At 38.6% G+C, this 22,106-nt stretch overlaps 1 protein-coding gene across 13 annotated transcripts in view; it reads left to right on the top strand.

Annotated features, from left to right (window-relative positions):
- baz2b (bromodomain adjacent to zinc finger domain 2B) overlaps positions 1 to 22,106 on the top strand; it is a 233,331-nt gene that overhangs the window by 167,405 nt on the left and 43,820 nt on the right. For 9 of the 13 annotated variants that reach the window (XR_004412578.1, XM_033024116.1, XM_033024114.1 and 6 more), the window contains 9 exons: positions 6,904 to 6,969; positions 7,370 to 7,414; positions 7,648 to 7,674; positions 9,489 to 9,554; positions 15,211 to 15,351; positions 17,661 to 17,915; positions 19,259 to 19,473; positions 19,560 to 19,634; positions 20,879 to 21,122. Coding sequence is in view for 12 of the 13 variants with exons in the window: in XM_033024116.1 (XP_032880007.1) it covers positions 6,904 to 6,969; positions 7,370 to 7,414; positions 7,648 to 7,674; positions 9,489 to 9,554; positions 15,211 to 15,351; positions 17,661 to 17,915; positions 19,259 to 19,473; positions 19,560 to 19,634; positions 20,879 to 21,122 (1,134 nt within the window). In the remaining variant the exon portion in view is untranslated. The remainder of the gene's footprint in view (positions 1 to 6,903; positions 6,970 to 7,369; positions 7,415 to 7,647; positions 7,675 to 9,488; positions 9,555 to 15,210; positions 15,352 to 17,660; positions 17,916 to 19,258; positions 19,474 to 19,559; positions 19,635 to 20,878; positions 21,123 to 22,106) is intronic. The other 4 variants (XM_033024118.1, XM_033024123.1, XM_033024119.1 and 1 more) reach the window with 3 other exon arrangements.

Raw genomic sequence — 22,106 nt, 5'->3', positions numbered from 1 at the left:
TATCTTGTGTTTTTCTTAATAGTGTTATTTTAAGCAAAATATAATAATTTAAATAGAACTGTGAAATAATGGCCAGGAACATTGTTGAGAAGTGTTCCTGCGGCTTTATTTAGATTTACTGATAATTGAAAGGTAGACTTGTAAAATTAAGGAGATTTAAATTGCTTGAATTTTGTTGATTACTTTCTCATTATTATGCCTGTTACTTCTAGTTACGTTTATTGAGTCAGTTACATGTTTAACTGGTCGATTAGCAACATTTGAGGCAGATATGAGGTTTGAAGATTTCTCTTGAGGCAATGTGCAATGTAATGGTGAAACCTTTTTGTATGCCTTTTAAAGACCATATATTTTGTTTTTGTGATGAAAAATGTCAATTGCTCTGTTACAGAGAGGCAACTTGTTGCTTGGCTCAAAAATATATTACAGTCCAAATCTTCCAATAGTTAACAATAAAATCACATATTTTTACCATTTTTAAAATGAAGGAAGTGAGTGACTGTGGCTCTTATGTGGCCAAAGGTGAAAGTCTCCAAATTTATCGAACTATACTAGACTCGTTGTTTCTGGGCTACCCTTGCTGAGAGTACCTTACATTGACTTTTGGATCTTACATGACATCATTGGTTTCAATGGCGATTGCTGATCAACAGAGGATAAAACTAAAGGGAGACTGACTTCTAAATTTGGTTTTGCATGGTTTTTTTTAAGTTAATTAAAAAAAATATATATTTGCTTTACACGATTAAGACATCCAACACCTGTACAGCATTGGCAACCTCATCCAGGAGGTTTGGTCATTAGGAAATGATGGTGGAAAGCCAGGTTTTCCCCAAGGGTATTTCCATGCAGAAAGTGGTGTTTGTGGCTGTAGGGTATTCCTTATTCTAAATGCAATGGGGTCTCACCACAAGAAATCCAGAAGCACTGTGTTGATAAACGCAGTATTCAGTGTTGTATTATTTAGTAAAATTGGTGCTCTGTGCATTTGACTACATATGCAAAGTCTTGGGTTTGCTTCCATTTAAAGGGATGAATGACTGGTTCCATTCAGAACTGCCAGAACCTCCCAGCAACATTCAGATTAGTATCTTTCTTTGAGTCAAGCAATAGCTTATTCTTGTGCAGGTTATCTGACTAAATTTTTGTTACAGGTACAATACAATACAATACGGGTTTATTCGTCACATTGCACATAAAGTGCAAGTGAAATGAATATGTCAGCAGCGATACAATGAGAAAGAACACACAATACACAATAAAAATGTAACACAAACATCCACCACAGCATTCATCACTGTGGTGGAAGGCACAAAAATTGTCCAGTCCTCCTCCATTTCCCCCTGTGGTCAGGACCAGAGTCCAGAGCCAGTCCATAGTCGGCTCTTCCCCACCGGAGACCGCGGCTTCAGGATGGTGTAGGCCACAGGCCGGCGGTCGAAGATTTAAAGTCCCCGCCGCAGCCAGAAGCACCGCAGACAGCAGGGCCAGCGGTCGAAGCTCCCCTCCAGGGGCGATGGTAAGTCCACGCTGGGTCCGCGGTAGAAGTTGGCTGCTGGCCAGCGGTGGAAGCTTCTTCTTCTCCCGGGTCCCCCACGAGGGATCCCGGGCTGTAGACGCCGCGCCAGCTGGAGCTCAGGCTGTCGGCTGTCGCGGGCCAGCGAAACGGAGCGCTCCCCTCCGGCGAGCCCCAGCGCTCCACGCCGAGAGTCCTCGCTGCGCCCGCCACTGAATCCCCGGGAGGAGGAGGAGGAGGAGGAGGAGGCGACCGAAACGGTTTCCCCCTTGCCCCCCCCCCCACACCACCCCCCACACAAAACACACATAGAAACACAAAAAACATACTTTAAAACATACTAAAAAAACAAAAAAAAAGTTGAAAAAAACGGACATGCTGCTGACAGGGCGCCGGCTTGCAGTGCCCCCACCGACTCAATGTAGAATGAATGTCTTGAATCAAGCTATGTTTACGTCATTGTTATGTCCCCTACTTGTACCTGCCATCTGCATCCCCTGCCTACTTGTACTTAACAACCCGGGCTGGCTGAGAACCACAGATATTTACCTGGGAACAGATGAACATCATTGGTATCCTTTAGAACAGTTCAGCCCAAAACAGCACACTTGGACCCAAAAATCTGCATTGTATTTGCTTGCTTTTAAGAAATGCATTATGTTTTTGCCATTTCTCAGAGGAGCACTGAGATTACCTTATGATTGACCTTGGAAAAAGTACAATATTAGATATATTTTAGATATCATTTAGTTAAGCTTAGAATCTGAATTTGCTGAGCAACCATATCCTAACAATAATGTTTCAATGGTTTATACCATTTATTATAAGTTCCAGGAAAGTATAATGTACATTATTTCTGCATGTACTCTCTGGAGTTTAGATGAATGGGAGGTGATCTCATTGAAGCATACAACATTTATTAATGGCTTTATAGGCTAGATGTTGAAATGACATTTCCTTAGCGGAGCTAAAGAAATTACTCCACCTAAGGGGTATAAATGTTTCTAATTCACTACCTAGTGCTGTGAAGACTTGTTTGCTGAGTGTATCAAGACAGACAGATTTTTAGATGTTAAGTGGACAGAGGAATGTGGGATGAGTGCAGAAAAGCGCAATGCAGGATGTGTCTTGGAAATATTCAAGAAGTGAGGTAGAGAGAGAAGCAGGGAACTAAAGGTTTTATAGCACAAAATCTGTCATCTGGAAAGTTCTGGCATCTGTGGTTAAGGAAAAATTAACAGCACATAAATTCATAAAATGATTAGGAGCTGTCAGCATTTCTTTATGGAAATATGCTTAGTAATTCCACTGGGGATTTGAAGGTTGTGAGGATCATGCAAGAAAATAGAGTTGAAGCCAAGAAGTCTGATCAAGCGTGACTTTGTTGAAGGCTAGAGCAAGCGTAGAGGCAATATGGCTGACCCTTTTCTGGTTCTTATATCCGAGGTATTCAATGTATCTGTTTTGAAATTTGATTGCATTCCACTATGATTTTGCTGATTTAGTTAAAGATGGGAATAATAATGGAGATGCAAAGGCATGTTGTTTTGTGTTGGTCCGAGGAATTTACATTTATATTCCACTTTTCTAGGAAATATTACTGTATTAAAATTACCAAAATGCAGTTTATTAATATCCAGGATTCAGTATTGGTACATCTGATTTAATCTAATTCAAGTAAGATTGATGTAGTGACCCAATTTGGATTAAAATGGAGATGAAATAAAATGCTAAATGGAGGTGTATTTTTCTTGAATTAATAGTTGCAGTATTCTTTTTATTAAACCTTTAATGTTATGACCTTGTAAATATATATAACATCCAAGGCTTATTGTCAGGACACACAGGAATTTACCGGGCTCAGGATTTGTAATAAAGCAAATGGCCCTTATTTTGGAAGTCTTTTTGCTGTACTGATTTTAGCAGATCTGTTTGTGCTAATCAATTTTTAAAGCATGAATAAATGGGCATGCACAAATGTTTTTCTCTTTTAAATCTTTGGAAATATTACTCCCAGTTTTCTGTGGGTTATTATGACTGCAAAGACTGTCAGTTTGCATCTCCTTTTAATATGTAAAAAGCATGGTAACTTATGAGACAGTTTAAATGCAGAAATATGGAAATTGTTGGTTATACCCTGCTCCTCATTAGTATAGTTGCAAACTACACAGAAGCACCCATATCAAATTTAAGCGATTTGATATGTGCTAAAGTATTTTGTGCACTGTTATCTTTGTAAAAACCTTTGAAATTACTATGGCACTGAGTGACTTTTAGCCATGTTTTTAAATCTATAGTGAATAATAATTACTGTGGAACAAACTTTCTGATCCTTAAAATACTAATATTCTAAGTATGTGGTATCAATATTTATTCAATGAATGGCCTAATTTATCTTGCTTTTAGTAAAATCACTTTTTAATATTGATAGTTTATAGTTCTTTCTTTCCTGGATTGCTGACTGAGAATTCCTGAGATGATTCGACCTGATAGACATATATAGGATTGTGAAGGACAGAGCCAGTCAGAATCGCTTTCCTGGGATGGAAATGTTAAGGTCTGGAGCGTGTAGCATTGAGGTTAGATGGGGAGATGTGTAGGGAAGGTGTTTTCCCACATGGAGCGTGACATGTGCCTGGAACGTGCTGTCAGGGGTGGTGGTGCAGGCAGATACAATTGTGGCATTTGAAAGCCTTTTGGATAGGCAGGGAATTGAGGGATATGGATCACATGCAGGCAGAGATTAGTGTAACTTGGCATCATGTTTGGTACAGCCTTTACGGGCTCATAGACCAGTTTCTGTGCTGCACTGTCCTATGTTCTGTGTTTGCGTGTTGTTTTCACAGCAGCTCGATGCTGTAAATGGTGGCATTAGATTGAAGATACACTATACTTGGGCAAATAAATGTTCTGGAAATGGCTAAGTATTGTAGGTCATTTCTTCAATATCATTCCTTCACTGTAGCTACAGAATTTGGGCCAATTAAAAATGTGTTGATCCATTCTCTGTGAGCTCCAGTACTTCCAATGTGCAAGTGACTTTCAATATATTTCAGTAGTGGTGTAAATGTTCCACCATAGGATACTGGGAAGCAATGGTTTATTGGCAATTGCTGGAAATTTTGTTGTCGTAACACATTCTGGGCTTGATTTGATCCATTCTATATGGCTGGTTGACTTGACAGTATTTTTAACCTTCTTGTGATCAATCATTGAATGTCAAGTGTGTCAACAATTACATTCTTACTTGCTGCAGTTTAACAGAGCCATTAATGTAAAACTCACAAATTAATATATAATAATTGATAATGAAATAACTTAATATCAGCAATACTAGATAACCATAGTGCAAAAATAGTGCAAAACTGAAATCCACAGTGCAAGCAAAAACACAACCATAGAGGATCATAGCTGTTGAGGTAGTGGTTAATGTTGTGCAGTGTTCAGGACCCTGATGGTTGCTGAGAAGAAGCTTGATAATAGTCATACAGCAAAGAAACAGGCCCTTTGGCCCAACTTGGCCATACCGACCAAACTATTCCCATATTTCCTCAGCTAGTCCCATTTGCCTGCATTTGGCCTGTACCACTCTAAACCTTTTCTGGCAATGTACATGTTTTGATGTCTTTTAATCAGTGTCATTGTATCCACCTCTGCTACTTCCTCTGGCAGCTTGTTCCATGTACACTCTGTATATAAAAATTGCCTTTCAGGTCTCCTTTAAATTATTTCCCTCTTACAAACCTGTGCCCTCTAATTATAGACTCTCCTATCATGGGGATAAAGTCTCATCTATGCCCCTCATGATTTAAAAAAAACCTGAATAAGATCATCCCTTTATCGGTCCAGGAGAAACAGTCTCAGCCAACTCATTCTCGCTTCATAACTCAAGCCCTCCAGTCCTGGCAACGTGCTTCTTTTCTGCACCCTCTTTAGATTTATTTCATCCTTCCTATAGCATTGTAACCAGAATTGCACATAATAGTCCAAGTCTGTTCTTACACTTGTACAGTTATATCATAACGTCCCAACTCTCCTACTCAATGTCCGATGAAGGCAAGCGTGCCATATATCTTCCTCCCCACCCTTTCAAATTGTGTTGTTACTTTCAGCCAACTAGTTACATGTACCTGAAGTATTTCTGTTCCTCAGCACTCCCCGGGGCCCTGCCATTCACTATTATGTCCTGCCCTGGTGTAACTTTCCTAAATGCATTACTTTGCACATATCTAATTTAGGTAACATCTGCTAAACTTTGACCCATTTTCCAAGTTGGTCTAGATCCTGTTGTATCGTTTGAAAACCTTCTTCACTGTCCACAAACTTAACTATGCCAACAAGGTTCTTATCCCAATCATTAATTTATGACAAAAGAGGATCCAGCGCTGATCCCTGTGTCTAGATTGTTTTATTGTCATGTGTCCCAGATAGAACAATGAAATGCAGCACAACAGAATATGTAAACATAGTCCACTGTAAACAATATGATAAACGAGAGAGAGAACAAAAGTTCAATGTGTGTGTATATATATCACATCATTGTTCATAGGCTTCCAATCTGATTAACAACCTTCCACCTCCTGAAGCTAGCTAACAATTAATTCTGCATCCCGTGCCCTGACTCTATCAGCATTACCTCAAAGTGCTGTATCCATCATGGAGGTTGGGAGGTAAATGGGCCGTAGTGTGTAAATTTGTGGCTGAATCTGGGAAACGGGAAGTTGATGGGTATATGGAGTACGTAAAAAAATGGAGCTTCATGTAAATTGGTGTTTAATGGGTAGCACTGACTTGGTAGACGGAAGGACCTGTTACTGTGCCATATGACTTAAGTATCACCAATCAAGTAAATATCTGAGAGAGATCAGTAAACAAATGTGGATCATGCAATCATTTTTAATTTTTTAATTTTAAGCATCATGATTTTTAATTTTAGCTGTAGTGATTAGGTTAATTTCAAACAAGTTTCAAGAAGCTTTTCCAGAACACATTATAATCCAAGTAAAACTGGAGTAAGTTGCCTCAGAACAGACCCTGTTGTTGTTGGGTGTTGCAGTAGCCTGCAATTTATTATAGGGATGTTATTGTGGACAAATATGGTCCTGATACTGAGGGTTCTTGAATAGCCCTTAAAAAAAATCTCTTAATCTCTCCAAATAATTAGCAATAATTAGTTTTTTGACTGAATTTTTTTATAGAAGTTCTGTGTCTAATTCTAAGCTGTTAGAAATGTTTGTGGTCTTTGTGTTCTAGTCAATGTTCTGTAGACATTCTAGCTCATTATTTTTTGGAATGTTGTATAGCATGTAACTTATAAAAGTTTGAGATTGTTTCAAAGTTCCAGTAGTGCATTTTGCATGACCTCCAGACCTGTTTTGCATGCACAGGCTAAGAGGAAAAAGAAGGAAGAAGCAGCAAATGCAAAATTATTGGAAGCCGAGAAACGGATGAAGGTTAGTTTAGATGGATCTCTGGGTCTATGAACTTTACTGGGCAATTGTGTAGGAACATTTTATAATTGTGTTAAAATGTATGGACAGGTGATATGCAATAAAATATGTAGGACCCTACGCAAAAAGTCGAGGAAATACTTTAGGGAGTTGTATTGTAGGATCTCGTTCGTAGTCATATTGTGAGATTGTAAAGTTTAATGTGGAAGGTTTGGTTGATATTTTTTCTTTTCTGCACAGGTACTTCAAGCATCTCAAGTTATTTTTATCTTTTATTAATTTCAGAGAATTTGGTGCATAAATTGGCATATTATTGTAATCATCATTTATCTCCGGTTTCGATGTTCGTTTCATGTCCATAATTGATATAGTCAAGAATCTGTATTTTCTGTTATTTTTGAAGGAGAAGGAGTTGAGAAGACAACAGGCTGTTCTGCTTAAGCATCAGGTTGGTAAATTATATATACATTAACACTTTCGTGAATTTTTGCTTTATTGATTGTTTTCTTCTGTATCTTTGGGAGATGTATTGAAGTAAACATTTATTATTATACTTAATTTTTCCTCAACTTAAATTAGCTTGCTTTGGTATTGGGGGAAATTATATTTTTTAATAATATGCATTGGTTTGAACAAATTGTGATTACTGTTTCATAATAATGTGCCAACTCTTTCTACCAGGAGTTGGAGAGGCATAGACTAGATATGGTATGGGTATGTTTTTTGTACATCTAACACCGCATCGTGATTTGGTTGTGATATGGTTGTCATAGTAATGCATAAAGTGTAGCACTGGCTGCTGTCATACTACATACTTCTGCATGGCTTTTACAGCACAGTGCATTGCATACATCTGCTATAATTATAAAAGAAAAAAATTGAATCAACAAATATAATTTCCATTTTCACCTGTCTCCTATTAATAGGAAACATCAAAAGGTCGAATATGCAAGTTCTGAAACTAGTTACAGTTCTTCAGAAATGGTTAGACTGTCTCTAAAGGTTCAATCTTTTTGCCACAATTCATTCTCTTGTCCCGCATTCTATTAAAGTTTATTCTTTACATCCCGGAACAATGCCATTCCAGCAAACCAAATTTCTAAAATATTATTCTACCTTAACCACAGGTTGGTTTAAGGAGACAAAATGTCAGTAAACAGATGAAGACATTCAGCATGAGATCTTTATTGCCTGCTTGGCACAACAATAGTTCAATAATCTACCGTTTCCCATTGTATGACTAGTGTAGAACTGCATGACAATATGTTGCTGCAAATACCTTCCTGACTTTGACTAAAACAGAAGTAGCATACATAAGAATATTATGATTGCCACATATTCTAATATTTTAATTTGAAGAGAATGCAGATTAAAACATCCTTTGTTCATGGAGGCCTTTGTCACAAATGCCTTTGTTCACAAATGTGAATTTAATTTTTATTCTGTTAGTTGATCACCTGTGGCATTTCATATGAGGTGTCTGGGATCCAAGGATACCATACAGGTGCAATGCAGTTAGAGGGAGAGGGATAACTGGGCTGTAACAATTTACACGGGTTATTTAGATATCTTCGCACAATTCCATTGTAGGATTTTACGCAATTAGGAAAATAACATTGTAGTTCAGTAGCTTTTCTGTAATTAAGAAGTCGCGAGATGAAAAATTAATAATGTATAATAACTTTACAGAGCTCATGTCTATTATAATTATGGGTATGAAGCAATTTACAGCAAAAAAGTTGTAATTGATGTGACTAGCAAGTATTTCCAAATAACCCAGTCACATAGATCAAAACTTACTCTCATGAAAAAGGAAGTGAGCAGAAAGTAAAAACAAATCAATACAACGTTTGTTTTGATCCTGCCTCCTTATATCATCCTCCTAGCCCTCAAATAACTTTTTCTTCTAAATTTGAATTTGTGATATTAGTCAATAGCATAATTTTGTTTGCTGGAAAGTGAGCATAGTATCTTAAAATAGTGACTTCATTAAAGTTGATGTGGGATAGATGAATATTATTTTCTCTCCACATGATGTTCTGAAAGACTGATTTCAATCCTGCATTAAAACTTAGATATGTAGGTAATAAAATATTACAAAATTGGCTAATTACAACAGATTCGTACTAATTGGACTTATGCTAAATGATTTTTGACTGAAGCAGATGTAAGGTAATTAGCCTGTTGAAGCCGACCATTGCGCTTTATACCTGACAGCTATGGAGAAGCATCGCACTGATTTGCTCTGCTTTTCCACGAACTATGTACATAACTTAAAGCATACGCTTTCGTTTTACACTGTCTTTACATCCGTTGCTTTTTCTGTTTTGCTTTTGATTGTCCATGTTATTTCCTAATCCTCAACTAAAATGTACACAAACTTGGCCATTGTCTGTTTTTATTTTAAACTGTCACTATTGTCTAACTTACTCAAAAAATTTAAAAAAAAATTATACTCTAAACTAAATAATAATAGCAATCCTTAATTATTTAAACTTGCAATTTATCTTGTACACCGTTAGGAAAAGGAGAGGAGAAGGCAACATATGATGCTCATGAAAGCAATGGAAGCACGAAAGAAAGCTGAAGTAAGTAAAACAGTGCATTAACAAATCTTATCTCTTCAATTAACAGGAAAGCATCTGCTTAAAGGTACACTAACTCTAACTAAGTTTGTGTTTACTTGCAATTTATATTTATTAGTTAAGGTGAATCTACGGAATCATACAGAATCTTTATAATAGTGTGGCTTACTTTGACATAGTTTTAAGCTTACCTTGTCAAAGGTATGTCAATGCTGAAAATTATATTACTGTTTTATAATTTCCACATGATTTCAATGAGGTAGAATTATTTTCTTGAACTGTGTGATCTGTTAATAGGTTATTTTGAAAATGGAATTACTCCTGTGAAATTATAAGATTAACATTGCAATTTAGTCACAGGGTTTGGGTCAACTATGAAATAATTTAAACCTGTATTTGTCTAAATTATTTACATATTGCTATACTGACATCTAATATACAATTTAAAATTAAGGCCTGTTAATTCTGATGAATCTATTTGGTGTGAGCAAACGTTATACAGAAACAGAACCTTCATTACCCTTTAAGCCACATTTCAAACTAAAAGTTAACCTGAGGAAGGATGCAGTAGGCAACCAGCTGACTTTTAATAAACATGGAGAGAGGACAGTTGACCAGCAAGTAAACCAATGTAGATCAAGGACACAATTGAATCGGGTGGAAGAGCAAAGAGATCCAGGACTACAGATGAACACATCATGAAAAGAAGCATCAGTGAATATCAGAGTAATTACAAATGCCAACTGCAATTTATTTATACAGGCATAAAACTCAAGAACAGTTATGGTATGTTAAAGTTACATTGCACCATTCTGTTTCTGCAATTGGGGTGCTGGTTCAGTTTTTATAGTTCTGATTGCCAGGTACATAGAGGGCCTGGAAGCACGTGAGAAACTACAAAATGATTTATAAGGAGGATACCAGAACACAGGTTATGGCTATTGGACAAAATTGAGCCAAGTAGAAAGAAAAGATTTGGAGTAGAGCCGCTAAAGTTCTTTCAGATTATGAATAGTCTAGACAAGTCAGAAAATGGAGCAAGAGAGCATGGAAGCATAAAATCAAACAGTTCATTAAAATTGTTTTGAAGAAGGGGAGTGAGAGCGGAGAAAATAAACATCGAAAGAAGCTATCACAATGTTAAGGAGTGGGAAAGGAGGACTTTTATGGTTTTGTCATTTCAGAGTTTGATGGGGATTAATACCATTAATGTGAGTAGGAGCCATCACTAATTTGCCAACTCTTGCCCCACTCCACCCCAGGTGAGGGATTCTGACATACAGTGTCCTCCATAATGTTTGGGACAAAGACCCATCATTTATTTATTTGCCTCTGTACTCCACAATTTGAGATTTGTAATAGAAAAAAATCACGTATTTAAAGTGCACATTGTCAGATTTTAATAAAGGACATTTTTATACATTTCGGTTTCACCATGTAGAAATTACAGCAGTGTTTATACATAGTCCCCCCCATTTCAGGGCACCATAATGTTTGGGACACAGCAATGTCATGTAAATGAAAGTAGTCATGTTTAGTATTTTGTTGCATACCCTTTGCATGCAATGACTGCTTGAGGTCTGCGATTCATGGACATCACCAGTTGCTGGGTGTCTTCTCTGGTCATGCTCTGCCAGGCCTGTATTGCAGCCATCTTTAGCTTATGCTTGTTTTGGGGGCTAGACCCTTTCAGTTTTCTCTTCAGCATATAAAAGGCATTCTCAATTAGGTTCAAATCGGGTGATTGACTTGGCCACTCAAGAATTTACCATTTGTTAGCTTTGAAAAACTCCTTTGTTGCTTTAGCAGTATTGTTTGGGATCATTGCTTGCTGGAGAATGAACTGCCGGCCAATGAGTTGTGAAGCATTTGTTTGAACTTGAGCAGATAGGATGTGTCTATACACTTTAGAATTCATTATGCTACTACCATCAGCAGTTGTATCATCAATGAAGATAAGTGAGCCAGTACCTTCAGCAGTCATAACATCCCCACCACCGTGTTTCACAGATGAGGTGGTATGCTTTGGATCTTGGGCAGTTCCTTCTCTCCTCCATACTTTGCTCTTGCCATCACTCTGATATGTTAATATTCGTCTCATCTGTCCACAAGACCCTTTTTCCAGAAGTGTGGTTGCTCTTTTAAGTACTTCTTGGCAAACTGTAAACTGGCCATCCTATTTTTACAGCTAACCAGTGGTTTGCATCTTGCAGTGTAGCCTCTGTATTTCTGTTCATCAAGTCTTCTGCGGACAGTGGTCATTGACAAGTCCACACCTGACTCCTGAAGAGTGTTTCTGACCTGTTGGGCAGGTGTTTGGGGATTTTCCTTTATTATAAAAAGAATTCTTCTGTCATCAGCTGTGGATGTCTTCCTTGGCCTGCCAGTCCCTTTGTGATTAATAAGCTCACCAGTGCTCTCTTCTTAATGATGTTCCAAACAGTTGATATTGGTAAGCATACGGTTTGGCTGACGTTTCTAACAGTTGTATTATTGTTTCTCAGTCTCATAATGGCTTCTTTGACTTTCCATGGCACAACTTGGCATACCCGTAAAAGGGACCACATCACCCCGATTCTGGCCTCTCTCCACTGGCTCCCAGTACGGTACAGAATCAACTTCAAGCTCCTCTTATTCGTATACAAATCCCTTAATGCTGAAGAGAAAACTGAAGGGGTCTAGCCCCCAAAACAAATCCCCCCTATATCAAAAATCTTCTAACCCACCATTCTAGCTCCAGGTCCCTCAGGTCGGCCGACTTGGGGCTACTGACTATCCCGCGGTCTAGGTTTACGCTCAGGGACGACCGCGCTTTTGCGGTTGCAGCACCTAGACTGTGGAACAGCATCCCTCTCCTCATCAGAACTGCCCCCTCCATCGACTCCTTTAAGTCGAGGCTCAAAACCTATTTCAACTACCTAGCGTTTTTGAGGGCCTCTGAGGGGGCGCTGTAAACAGTTTATGTATGTATTGTTAGGTTGTGTACCATTGTATGTAGCGCATTAGTACCTGCACTGATGTACTGCGCTTTGGTCAACGTGAGTTGTTTTTAAATGTTCTATACAAATAAAATTGACTGACTGACTGACTGACTGAACTTTGGTCCTCATGTTGATAAATAGCAATAAAAGTTTCCAAATGTGATGGAAAGACTGGAGGAAAGACTTGGTGCTGAGAGTTCTCTTATACCTGCATTAAGGAGGCAATTAAACACACCTGAGCAATTACAAACGCCTGTGAAGCCATGTGTCTGAAACATTATGGTGGCCTGAAATGGGCACTATATGGTGCCCTGAAATAGGGGACTATGTATAGCACAGCTGTAATTGCACATGGTATTGGGGGTGGAGTGCTGACATGGATAGAAAATTGGTTGGCAGACCGGAAACAAAGAGTAGGGATTAATGGGTCCCTTTCAGAAAGGCAGGCAGTGACTAGTAGGGTACCGCAAGGCTTGGTGCTGGGACTGCAGCTATTTACAATATATATTAATGATTTAGATGAACATTAGCAAATTTGCAGATGACACAAAGCTGGGTGGCAGTGTGAACTGTGAGGAGGATGCAATGAGAATGCAGGGTGACTTGGACAGGTTTGGTGAGTGGGCAGATGCATGGCAGATGCAGTTTCATGTGGATTTGTGAGGTTATCCACTTTGGTTGCAAAAACAGGAAGAAAGTTTGTTATGTAAATGGTGTCAAGATGGGAAAATGGGATGTACAACAGGATCTGAGGGTCCTTGTTCATCAGTCAATGAAAGTAAGCATGCAGGTACAACAGGCAGTGAAGAAAGCAAATGGCATGTTGGCCATCATAACAAGAGGAGTTTAGTATAGGAGCAAAGAGGTTCTTCTGCAGTTGTACAGGGCCCTAGTGAGACCACACCTGGATTATTGTGTGCAGTTTTGGTCTCCTAATTTGAGGAAGGACATTATTGCTATTGAGGGAGTGCAGCATAAGTTTACAAGGTTAATTCCAGGGATGGCGGGACTGTCATATGCTGAGAGAATGGAGCGGCTGGGCTTGTATACCCTGGAATTTAGAAGGATGAGAGGAGATCTTATTGAAACATATAAGATTATTAAAGGTTTGGACGTGCTAGATGCAGGAAACATGTTCCCGATGTTGGGGGAGTCCAGAATCAGGGGCCACAGTTTAAGAATAAGGGGTAAGCCATTGAGAACGGAGATGAGGAAACACTTTTTCACACAGAGTTGTGAGTGTGTGGAATTCTCTGCCTCAGAGGGCGGCGGAGGCAGGTTCTCTGGATACTTGCAAGAGAGAGCTAGATAGGGCTCTTGAAGATAGCGGAGTCAGGGGATATGGGGAGGAGGCAGGAACGGGGTACTGATTGTGAATGATCAGCGGGGTACTGATTGTGGATGATCACATTAAATGGCGGTGCTGGCATGAAGGGCCGAATGGCCTACTCTTGAACCTATTGTCTATTGTCTAATTTCTACATGGTGAAACTAAAATGTATAAATATACCCTTTAATAAAATCTGATAATGTGCAGTTTAACCACATGTGATTTTTTTAATTACAAATCTCAAATTGTGAAGTACAGAGGCAAATAAGTAAATGATGGGTCTTTGTCCCAAACATTGTCGAGGGCACTGTAAATTGTAGGATTCTGCTAATATTACCAAATTTGCCCCCACGCAGTATAAATTAGATTGAAAATTCAAAATGGCTTTGGCTCAACACCAACATGGGAAAGTAGAATACCATAACCCTTTCGCAGTACAGTACGACAGGCCAGAGGGACCATTGTTATGATGATGCTGCCAATGCATATTACTCGGGCCTGGAAGGTTGTTATACTGGCTGCAGGTCTGACTTGCGAAGTTCTACAGGGATTATTGCTGGGACCTCTGATATATAAAAGACGGGGTCAAAAATGTAGATGAGTTGGTTAGTAAGTTTGTAGTCCACACGAAAATGGATGAATTTGCAGACAGGGAAAAAGGTTATCAAAAAATAAGCAGGATATAAGCAGGATATAAATCACTTACAAATGTGGATAGATAAATGGCACACAGATTTTAATCTGGGATAGGGGAAGGATATCTAAGTTTACAACAGGATCTAGATCAGTTGGGAAGGTGGGCCAAGGAATGGGAAATGGAATTTAACTCTGAAAAGTGTGAGATGTTGCATTTTGCTATTTCAAACCAGGGCAGGCTTTGAAATAGGCACGTGGATATGCAAGGAATGGTGGGATATGGATCATGTGCATGCAGAAAGGATTGTTTTAGTTTGACATCGTGTTCGGCACAGATATCATGGGCTGAAGGGCCTGTTGAGGTGCTGTGCTCTTCTGTGTTCTACGTGTTCTGTAAGCTCTCTTCTCTCGCATACCAGAGGTCAAGCACTATAATGGGTGGAAAAAAATCGATCAATAAATTGGCTGCGGTGGATTGACTAACAAAAATATAACCTGAAATCATAGGTCATGCTAAGTATTGCATCCAGTTTCATGCTAATAAGCAATGCCACTGAGATCTGCATTAACATAATTTTTTTCAAGTAACCAATTCATATTTGGAAAGTCTTTAGTTTTGATAAACTTTAACAAAAGATCATTGTACCTGAATGCATTTCCCTGACTAATACATAATAACATAAAGTAAGTTACAATCTGTTACTACCCAAAGGAAAGAGAACGACTAAAGCAGGAGAAAAAGGTTGAGAAACGTTTAAATAAAGAACGAAAATTACAGCAGAAGAAATTGGAGTTGCAGATGGCCAAGGAGCTAAAGAAACCCAATGAAGATATGTGTTTGTCAGATCACAAGGTAAGTCTGTTATAGGAACAGAAACGTAGAAAAAATGTGCAGGAGTAGGCTATTCGGTCCTTTGACCCAGCACCGCCATTCAATATGATCATGGCTGATCATCCTAAATCAGTACCCCGTTCCTGCTTTCTCCCCATATCCCATGATTCCGTTAGCCCTAAGAGCTAAATCTAACTCTCTCTTGAAAATATCCAGTGAATTGGCCTCCACAGTCTTCTGTGGCAGAGATTTCCACAGATTCACAACTCTCTGGGTGAAAAAGTTTTTCCTCATCCCAGTCCTAAAGGGCCTACCCCTTATTCTTAAACTGTGACCGCTGGTTCTTGACCCACAACATCAGGACCATTTTTCCTGCATCTAGCCTGCCCAATCACTTAAGAATGTTATATGTTTCTATAAGATGCCCTCTCATCCTTCTAAATTCCAGTGAATATGTCCAAACGATCCGTTCTTTCATCATATGTCAGTCCTGCCATCTTGAGGAATTAACCTGGTGAACCTACGCTGCACTCCCTCAATAGCAAGAATGTCCTTCCTGAAATTAGGAGACCAAAACTGCACACAATACTCCAAGTGTGGTCTCACCAAGGGCCCTGTACAACTGCAGTAGGACCTCCTTCCTCCTATACTCAAATCCTCTCGCCATTAACTCCCCTTTCCATTCCCACACTGACCTTTCAGGCCTGGGCCTCCTCCATTGTCAGAGTGAGGCCCAGCGCAAACTGGAGGAACAACACTTCATATTTCTCTTGGGCAGTTTACACCTCAGTGGTATGAATATTGACTTCTCTAACCTCAAATAACCCTTGCCTTCCATCCCTCCCCCCTTCCCAGTTCTCCGACCAGTCTGACTGTCCTCGATTTTATCTGTTTACTTTGTTGTTACCTTCTCCTAGCTAACAATGATCAATTCTACATTTTCCTCGATCTCCATCCCCTTTGTCTCGTTTTCACATCTCATGCTTCCTTATCTTTGTATCTCCCTCTCTCCTGACTCGGTCGGAAGAAGGGTCTCAACCCGAAATGTCACCCATTCCTTCCATCCATAGATGCTGTCTGTCCCGCTGAATTACTCCAGAATTTTGTGTCTATCTTCGGTTTAAACCAGTACCTGCATTTCTTGGGTATGTGATGGGTAGTAAATGTTTTGGAGAAAATGGGCTACTACGTTTCATGAAAGTAGCGAGAATGTTAGTGGAGGGCTGATTGCAATGCATTTCATGGTGTATATATAAATGATTTAAAACCTAAATGTAGGGACCATGTTTAAAATGTTTACAGATAGTACTGGTGATTATCAAGAAGGAAGTTATAGGTTGCAGGAAAATGTTTGGGTTAGGTTTCCACAAAAGTGGTAAACAGATGTCTGTGTAGATGTGAGGTAATGCACGTTGGAAAGGCAAGAGAATCTACAATAAATGTTAGATACAAAGAAGTGGACATATGCAAGAGATATTGGAGTCCTTGAAGGTAACAGACAGGTAAATAACGTGGTAAGAAGGTATTTGGCACAGAATGGAAGAATCAGGTTATGCTAGACTGTTGCTATCATCAAATCTTTTTTACATCCCCTTAGCCGCAGTCATATTTATCACACTTCAGTAAGAATATGGTTGTATTGAGAATGGACAGAAAAAATTGGCGAGAAATTGTGTAGGCTGGGTTATTTTCTTAGAGATAATTGAGAGATATAATTCGGGTGTATAAAATCATGAATGGCCTGAAAGGTAAATGAGATGAACTTATTTCCCTTATCAGTTAGATTAATATCTATGGACGATTTAAATTAATTGATGAGAGGATTCTAAGAGATTTGAGAAAATAGAATTTCACCAGGAGAATGGTGTTATTCTGAAAAAGTGGTGGAAGTAAAGCCTCTCATCTTATCTGCAAAGTACTTGAATGAGCACCAGAGGAGCTTGAATTTACAGGGATATGGAACAAGGCTTGGGAACTGGGGATGAACTAAATAGCTGTAATGTCGGCCAGCATGAACTGTGATCAGATGGGCCTTTTTTTTGTGCAGTGACTTTCTTTAACTCTGAGAAGATGTTAACAATATGACCAAGAGGTTATTAGCATGAAAATACACTGAGAATTGCCATAGCCCAGAAATGTTGTGAGGAATATAGCATGGTAGTTAGTGATGGCGGTGTGTTCAAATTTATTGTAATTCTTTATCAACTTGTTTTTGATATTAAGGCATCTTTTCATGCTTCCTTTAAACTAGAAGTGAAGCAGAAAGTATAGCTAATTGTCCTGCAAAGAATATTTATTTGAGCTCATTATTATTTGTTGTTCCATTTTAGCCTCTACCAGAGTTTCTCCCCATTCCTGGTCTTGTACTGCCTGGAGGTGCCTTTGCTGACTGCCTCATGATAGTACAGTTCCTCCACAACTTTGGTAAGGTACTTGGCTTTGATTTAAGTGTTGATGTCCCAACTTTGAATGTACTCCAAGAAGGACTGCTTAACGTGAGTGAAAGCATGGGAGAAATCCAAGATTTGCTGGTGAGACTATTAAGAGCTGCTATTCACGACCCAGGACTACCACCAGGATATAAGGTAGGACATTTGTTTTAATTATTTTCATCCTTAAAATAAATCCAAGTAAAATATTGTTCATGAGAAGCCGACTTTATTTTCTAATGGCAGTCAAAAAAAATTATCATTAAATAGCTATTATTTTAGACTTTCATTGGCCAATCTATAAACTAAGCTAAATACTAATCTATCTCTTATTATCGATTCAGCACACATGTACATCCATTGAACAGGTTAGATGGCGAAGATGAATTACATATAATTTTTACAACAAACGCAATTGAGAGATGTTTTGGCAAACGTAATGAGCATTCCAATGGCTTTGGCATCTCAAATGCAGCATGTTTTTTCAGATAAATGGTCTGCTCGCTTCTTTCCCTCCCTCGTCCTCCAAGCCCCAGCCTTCACTCTTTCTTTTGCCTCCAGTCCCAGCCCTCACTGGCAAAATATTTGACTGGGTTAATTTATAATACTGGTGACCTAATAGTGTTTAATTTTTTGATTCAAACATTAATTGCAATCAATTATCTTAATCATTTGCCAGCACTAATGGTTAACCATGTAAATGTCTGTAGGTGGTCAATATTTTTGATCTTTTGATTACTTAAAAAAAAAATCTATTTTATGCTGCTGTATTCTTATGAATCTCAAGGATATTAAGAAGCATTTAAAAACTGTTGGGGAATGTTTGCCATCTGTTAAAGTTTTCTTTGTAGTTACATGGCTGGGGTATGTACTGGTCCACCCATGTGACCAGTTTAAGTTGTGCCGCATCATGCTGAACAATTTCTGCTTTCCAGGTATGACTCAGCTTTATGTATCTGATAAAATGGACTGTTTATGTGCTTGTCCCTCCAAAGAATGCTGCTTGCCCCTGACCATTTTAATATCCGTCACATTTTTGATTCTGAATGCTACATGTTTTTTGTCTCAACATTAATTCTGTCTCCTATAAATAAAAGTGTTTCCTCTCCTGTCCATTTAAGTTGGAAAGAAGGAAACCTAGATTTGTAAACAAGAAGTCCCTATTATGCCCAGCTGCTTCTAAAATGTGTTAAATACTTTAAAGTAGTTTTGTTTCTTTTCACACACTGACCGGAAAGGGTCCTAACTAGAAAAACTAGATATTCTAATTATTCTAATTCTAACTAAATAAAAGCAAGATGGTTTTATTTAGTTAAGACAATAATTACATTAGGTAGCACAACTTAATTTATAGTTCGTCATCATCTTTGATGCATAAAATAATGAGGAGCGCCTTTTTTCCATTTCAGTGTGGGTTTTGACTTGGATACTGTATTTTAGGAATGAACTAGACAGCAAGGGTCATTTACTTAATATTATTTAAAATATATATTTTCCAGGCACGAACTTTTCTTGGAGACCATATCAACAATGTCAGGATAAACAAGGACACGGTTTCAGAGATTTTGCAGATCTACATGGAGGCCCATAATGGACAAACTGAACTTACAGAAAGTTTGAACACAAAACCTTTCCAGGCACACACTCCAGTTCAAAAAGCTTCTGTACTTGCATTCTTGGTTAATGAACTTGCATGCAGCAAGGTTGTGGTAAAGTAAGTGTTTTTACTTGAATTTGATAATGGAAAGTAAGTCTCCTTTAAAACGAGATTGCTGTTAAACTGCACTTTGTTTTTCCTAGTGAAATTGATAAAAATATTGATCATATGTCCAATCTGAGAAGAGACAAATGGATTGTGGAAGGCAAACTTCGGAAGTAAGTTATGTTCTTTTCTTGGGGTTTGCAGCTGTAACTATTTTATCTGCATTTACATTTTACCTGGCAACATTACTGGATATTAAACTTGTTTTTAAGAAGTATTTTTTCCTTCTATTAGTTAGCGTTGTTTCTACCCAATCTATCTGTCAGAATTATTGCAAAATAAATCGTACTCTGGGATGGCATTTTATGTGGAAAGGGTGACGAAAAGTATGATTTCCTTCAAGAGAATGGGTTTATTATTGTCACGTGTAGTGAAGTACAGTGAAAAGCTTTGTTTTACATGCTATCCAATCCAATTGGATTATGCTATACATAAATACAATCAAGCTAAACTCAAGTACAATAGATAGAATGAAGGGAAAGATACAAAGTGCAGAATATAGTTCTGAGCAATGTGGCACATCAGTTACAGAGACAAAGTCTAATGCCCTCATTAAGATTGAGATTTAACCTAACTTGCACAAGGACTATTCAGAAGCCTGATAACAGAGGGGGAGAAGCTGAACTTGGTGGTGCATGCTTTCAAGCCTCTGAATCTTCTGCCTGATTGGCGCAGGGAGAAGAAAGAATGACCACGGTGGGAAAGATCTTTGATTATCTTGGCTGCTTTTCTGAGACAGCGTAAAATGTAGATGGAGTGAATGGTGGGGAGTCTGATCTATATGATGGACTGAGCTCCATCCACAACTCTCCAATTTATTGCGATCCTGGGCAGAGTTGTTCCCAAACCAAGATGTGGTGCAAACTGACAGTGTGCTGTAGAAGTTAGTAAGAATCATTAGACACATGCTGAATTTTCTCAGTCTCCCCTTAAATATTTTTTTGAAAACACTTATGACGACGACAAATACTACATTCTTGACTAGTCTTGGATGAGGAGAGGATGTTTCCAGAAGTGTGAAAGTCTAGGACCAGAGGGCACACCCCTCAGAATAAAAGGATGAACCTTTAGTACAGAGACAAAAGAATTTCTTTAGCGGGTGAATCTGTAGAATTCATTGTCACGGGCAGCTGTGGAGGCCGAGTCTTTGGATATTTTTAAAGCATAGACTGATAGATTGATATGTAAGGGGGTCAAAGGTTACAGGGAAAAGGCAGGAGAATGGGGTTGAGAGGGGAAAAATAGTTCCGTTGTGATCGAATTGTGGAGCAAACTCGATGGGCCGAATGGCCTAATTTTGCTCCTATGTCTTATGGTGTAGTCTTGAAGAATACTGACACAATTTAACTGTTCCTAGGCTTAAAATTATTCATGCTAAGCGAACTGGGAAGAAGGAGTCAATTTGCGGTGTGGACAGTAATGGAGACCAACGGTTATTGGGCACACCCACTCCTGGCCGAAAGAGAAAGCGAAAATGTGGGGATAGTGATGATGACGACGATGATGACGATGACAGCGATGATCAGGGCGATGATGACGATGACGAAGAAGATAAAGATGAAGAAAAGAAGGCAAAGAAAATCGAAATTGCTGAAGATGAGGTAAGTTGACCAGTGTTATTTTGTATTATAATCAAGAGCGTGGATGAAGACTCTAAACCACAAGGGTCCTGAGTTAGTAGCCTTTAGAACAGTTGACTCCGGCATGGAATTGAATTTATGCAAGTTTTGCTGCTGATGTAGAATAGCGAAAAATAAAATCTGCAAATGTGCTTGAGATTATTGAGTGTATTTAATGCTACACTTTGATTTCATTTGGTGCAATCGAGCCAGGATCAAAGCGAATAAGATGCAACTTAAATTATTAGTATTATAGCCAGTATAGTCATTGAGATGCAATATTTTAATGCACTTGCTTTAACAATTCTGTACACGATCTCTACCTTACGAATTGGGTCTTAATTTTCCTTAGTTCTGTTTCTGAGATATGCTTGAAATTTCTATGGAAATACAATTGGTATCTTTACATAGTCCATGAGGAGGCTCATTTATGGTATCACATGTATAATAGAATTTTGACCAAATGTCCTTTTGAAACACTTTATACATTCAAAATTGTACCATTTATATTAGAGAACACTTTGAAGATTCATCTCAGCTCTTGAATTGTTAAAGGTTTGTGGCTTTTCAATTTAAAAATTATTGTCCATAATGCCCATCTATGTAGGTGATGCATAAAACACATTTAGCCCGAAGCAAATTGTGGCTTGGCCATTTAGCCTAAATTTACATTCACTACTGCGTTGCAAGGCCTGACACATTCTGCTGCTGTGGAGAGAGGAAATCGTGTGGGAATTAGTGCAAGGCAGATTGCAGGCAAATAAATAATTTCTTTGCCAGCAATTATTGCAACAGATTATCAGTGGTAAGGGGTTCTGCATAATGGTTCCATCAAAGGTGGGAATAGAGTGGAGAGAATTGGGTTGGAAGAAATATCCATCAACCAAGTAAGATGATCTCCAAGAAAGCTTCCATGTCAAGTCAGGCGCTTTACTGCCAAATCAGGTCATAAACCTGCATTAAAAA

This window comes from Amblyraja radiata, chromosome 7, assembly GCF_010909765.2.
Source record: "Amblyraja radiata isolate CabotCenter1 chromosome 7, sAmbRad1.1.pri, whole genome shotgun sequence".
In the NCBI taxonomy this organism is placed as follows: Eukaryota; Metazoa; Chordata; class Chondrichthyes; order Rajiformes; family Rajidae; genus Amblyraja; species Amblyraja radiata.
This window is presented reverse-complemented; position numbering and strand designations above follow the sequence as displayed.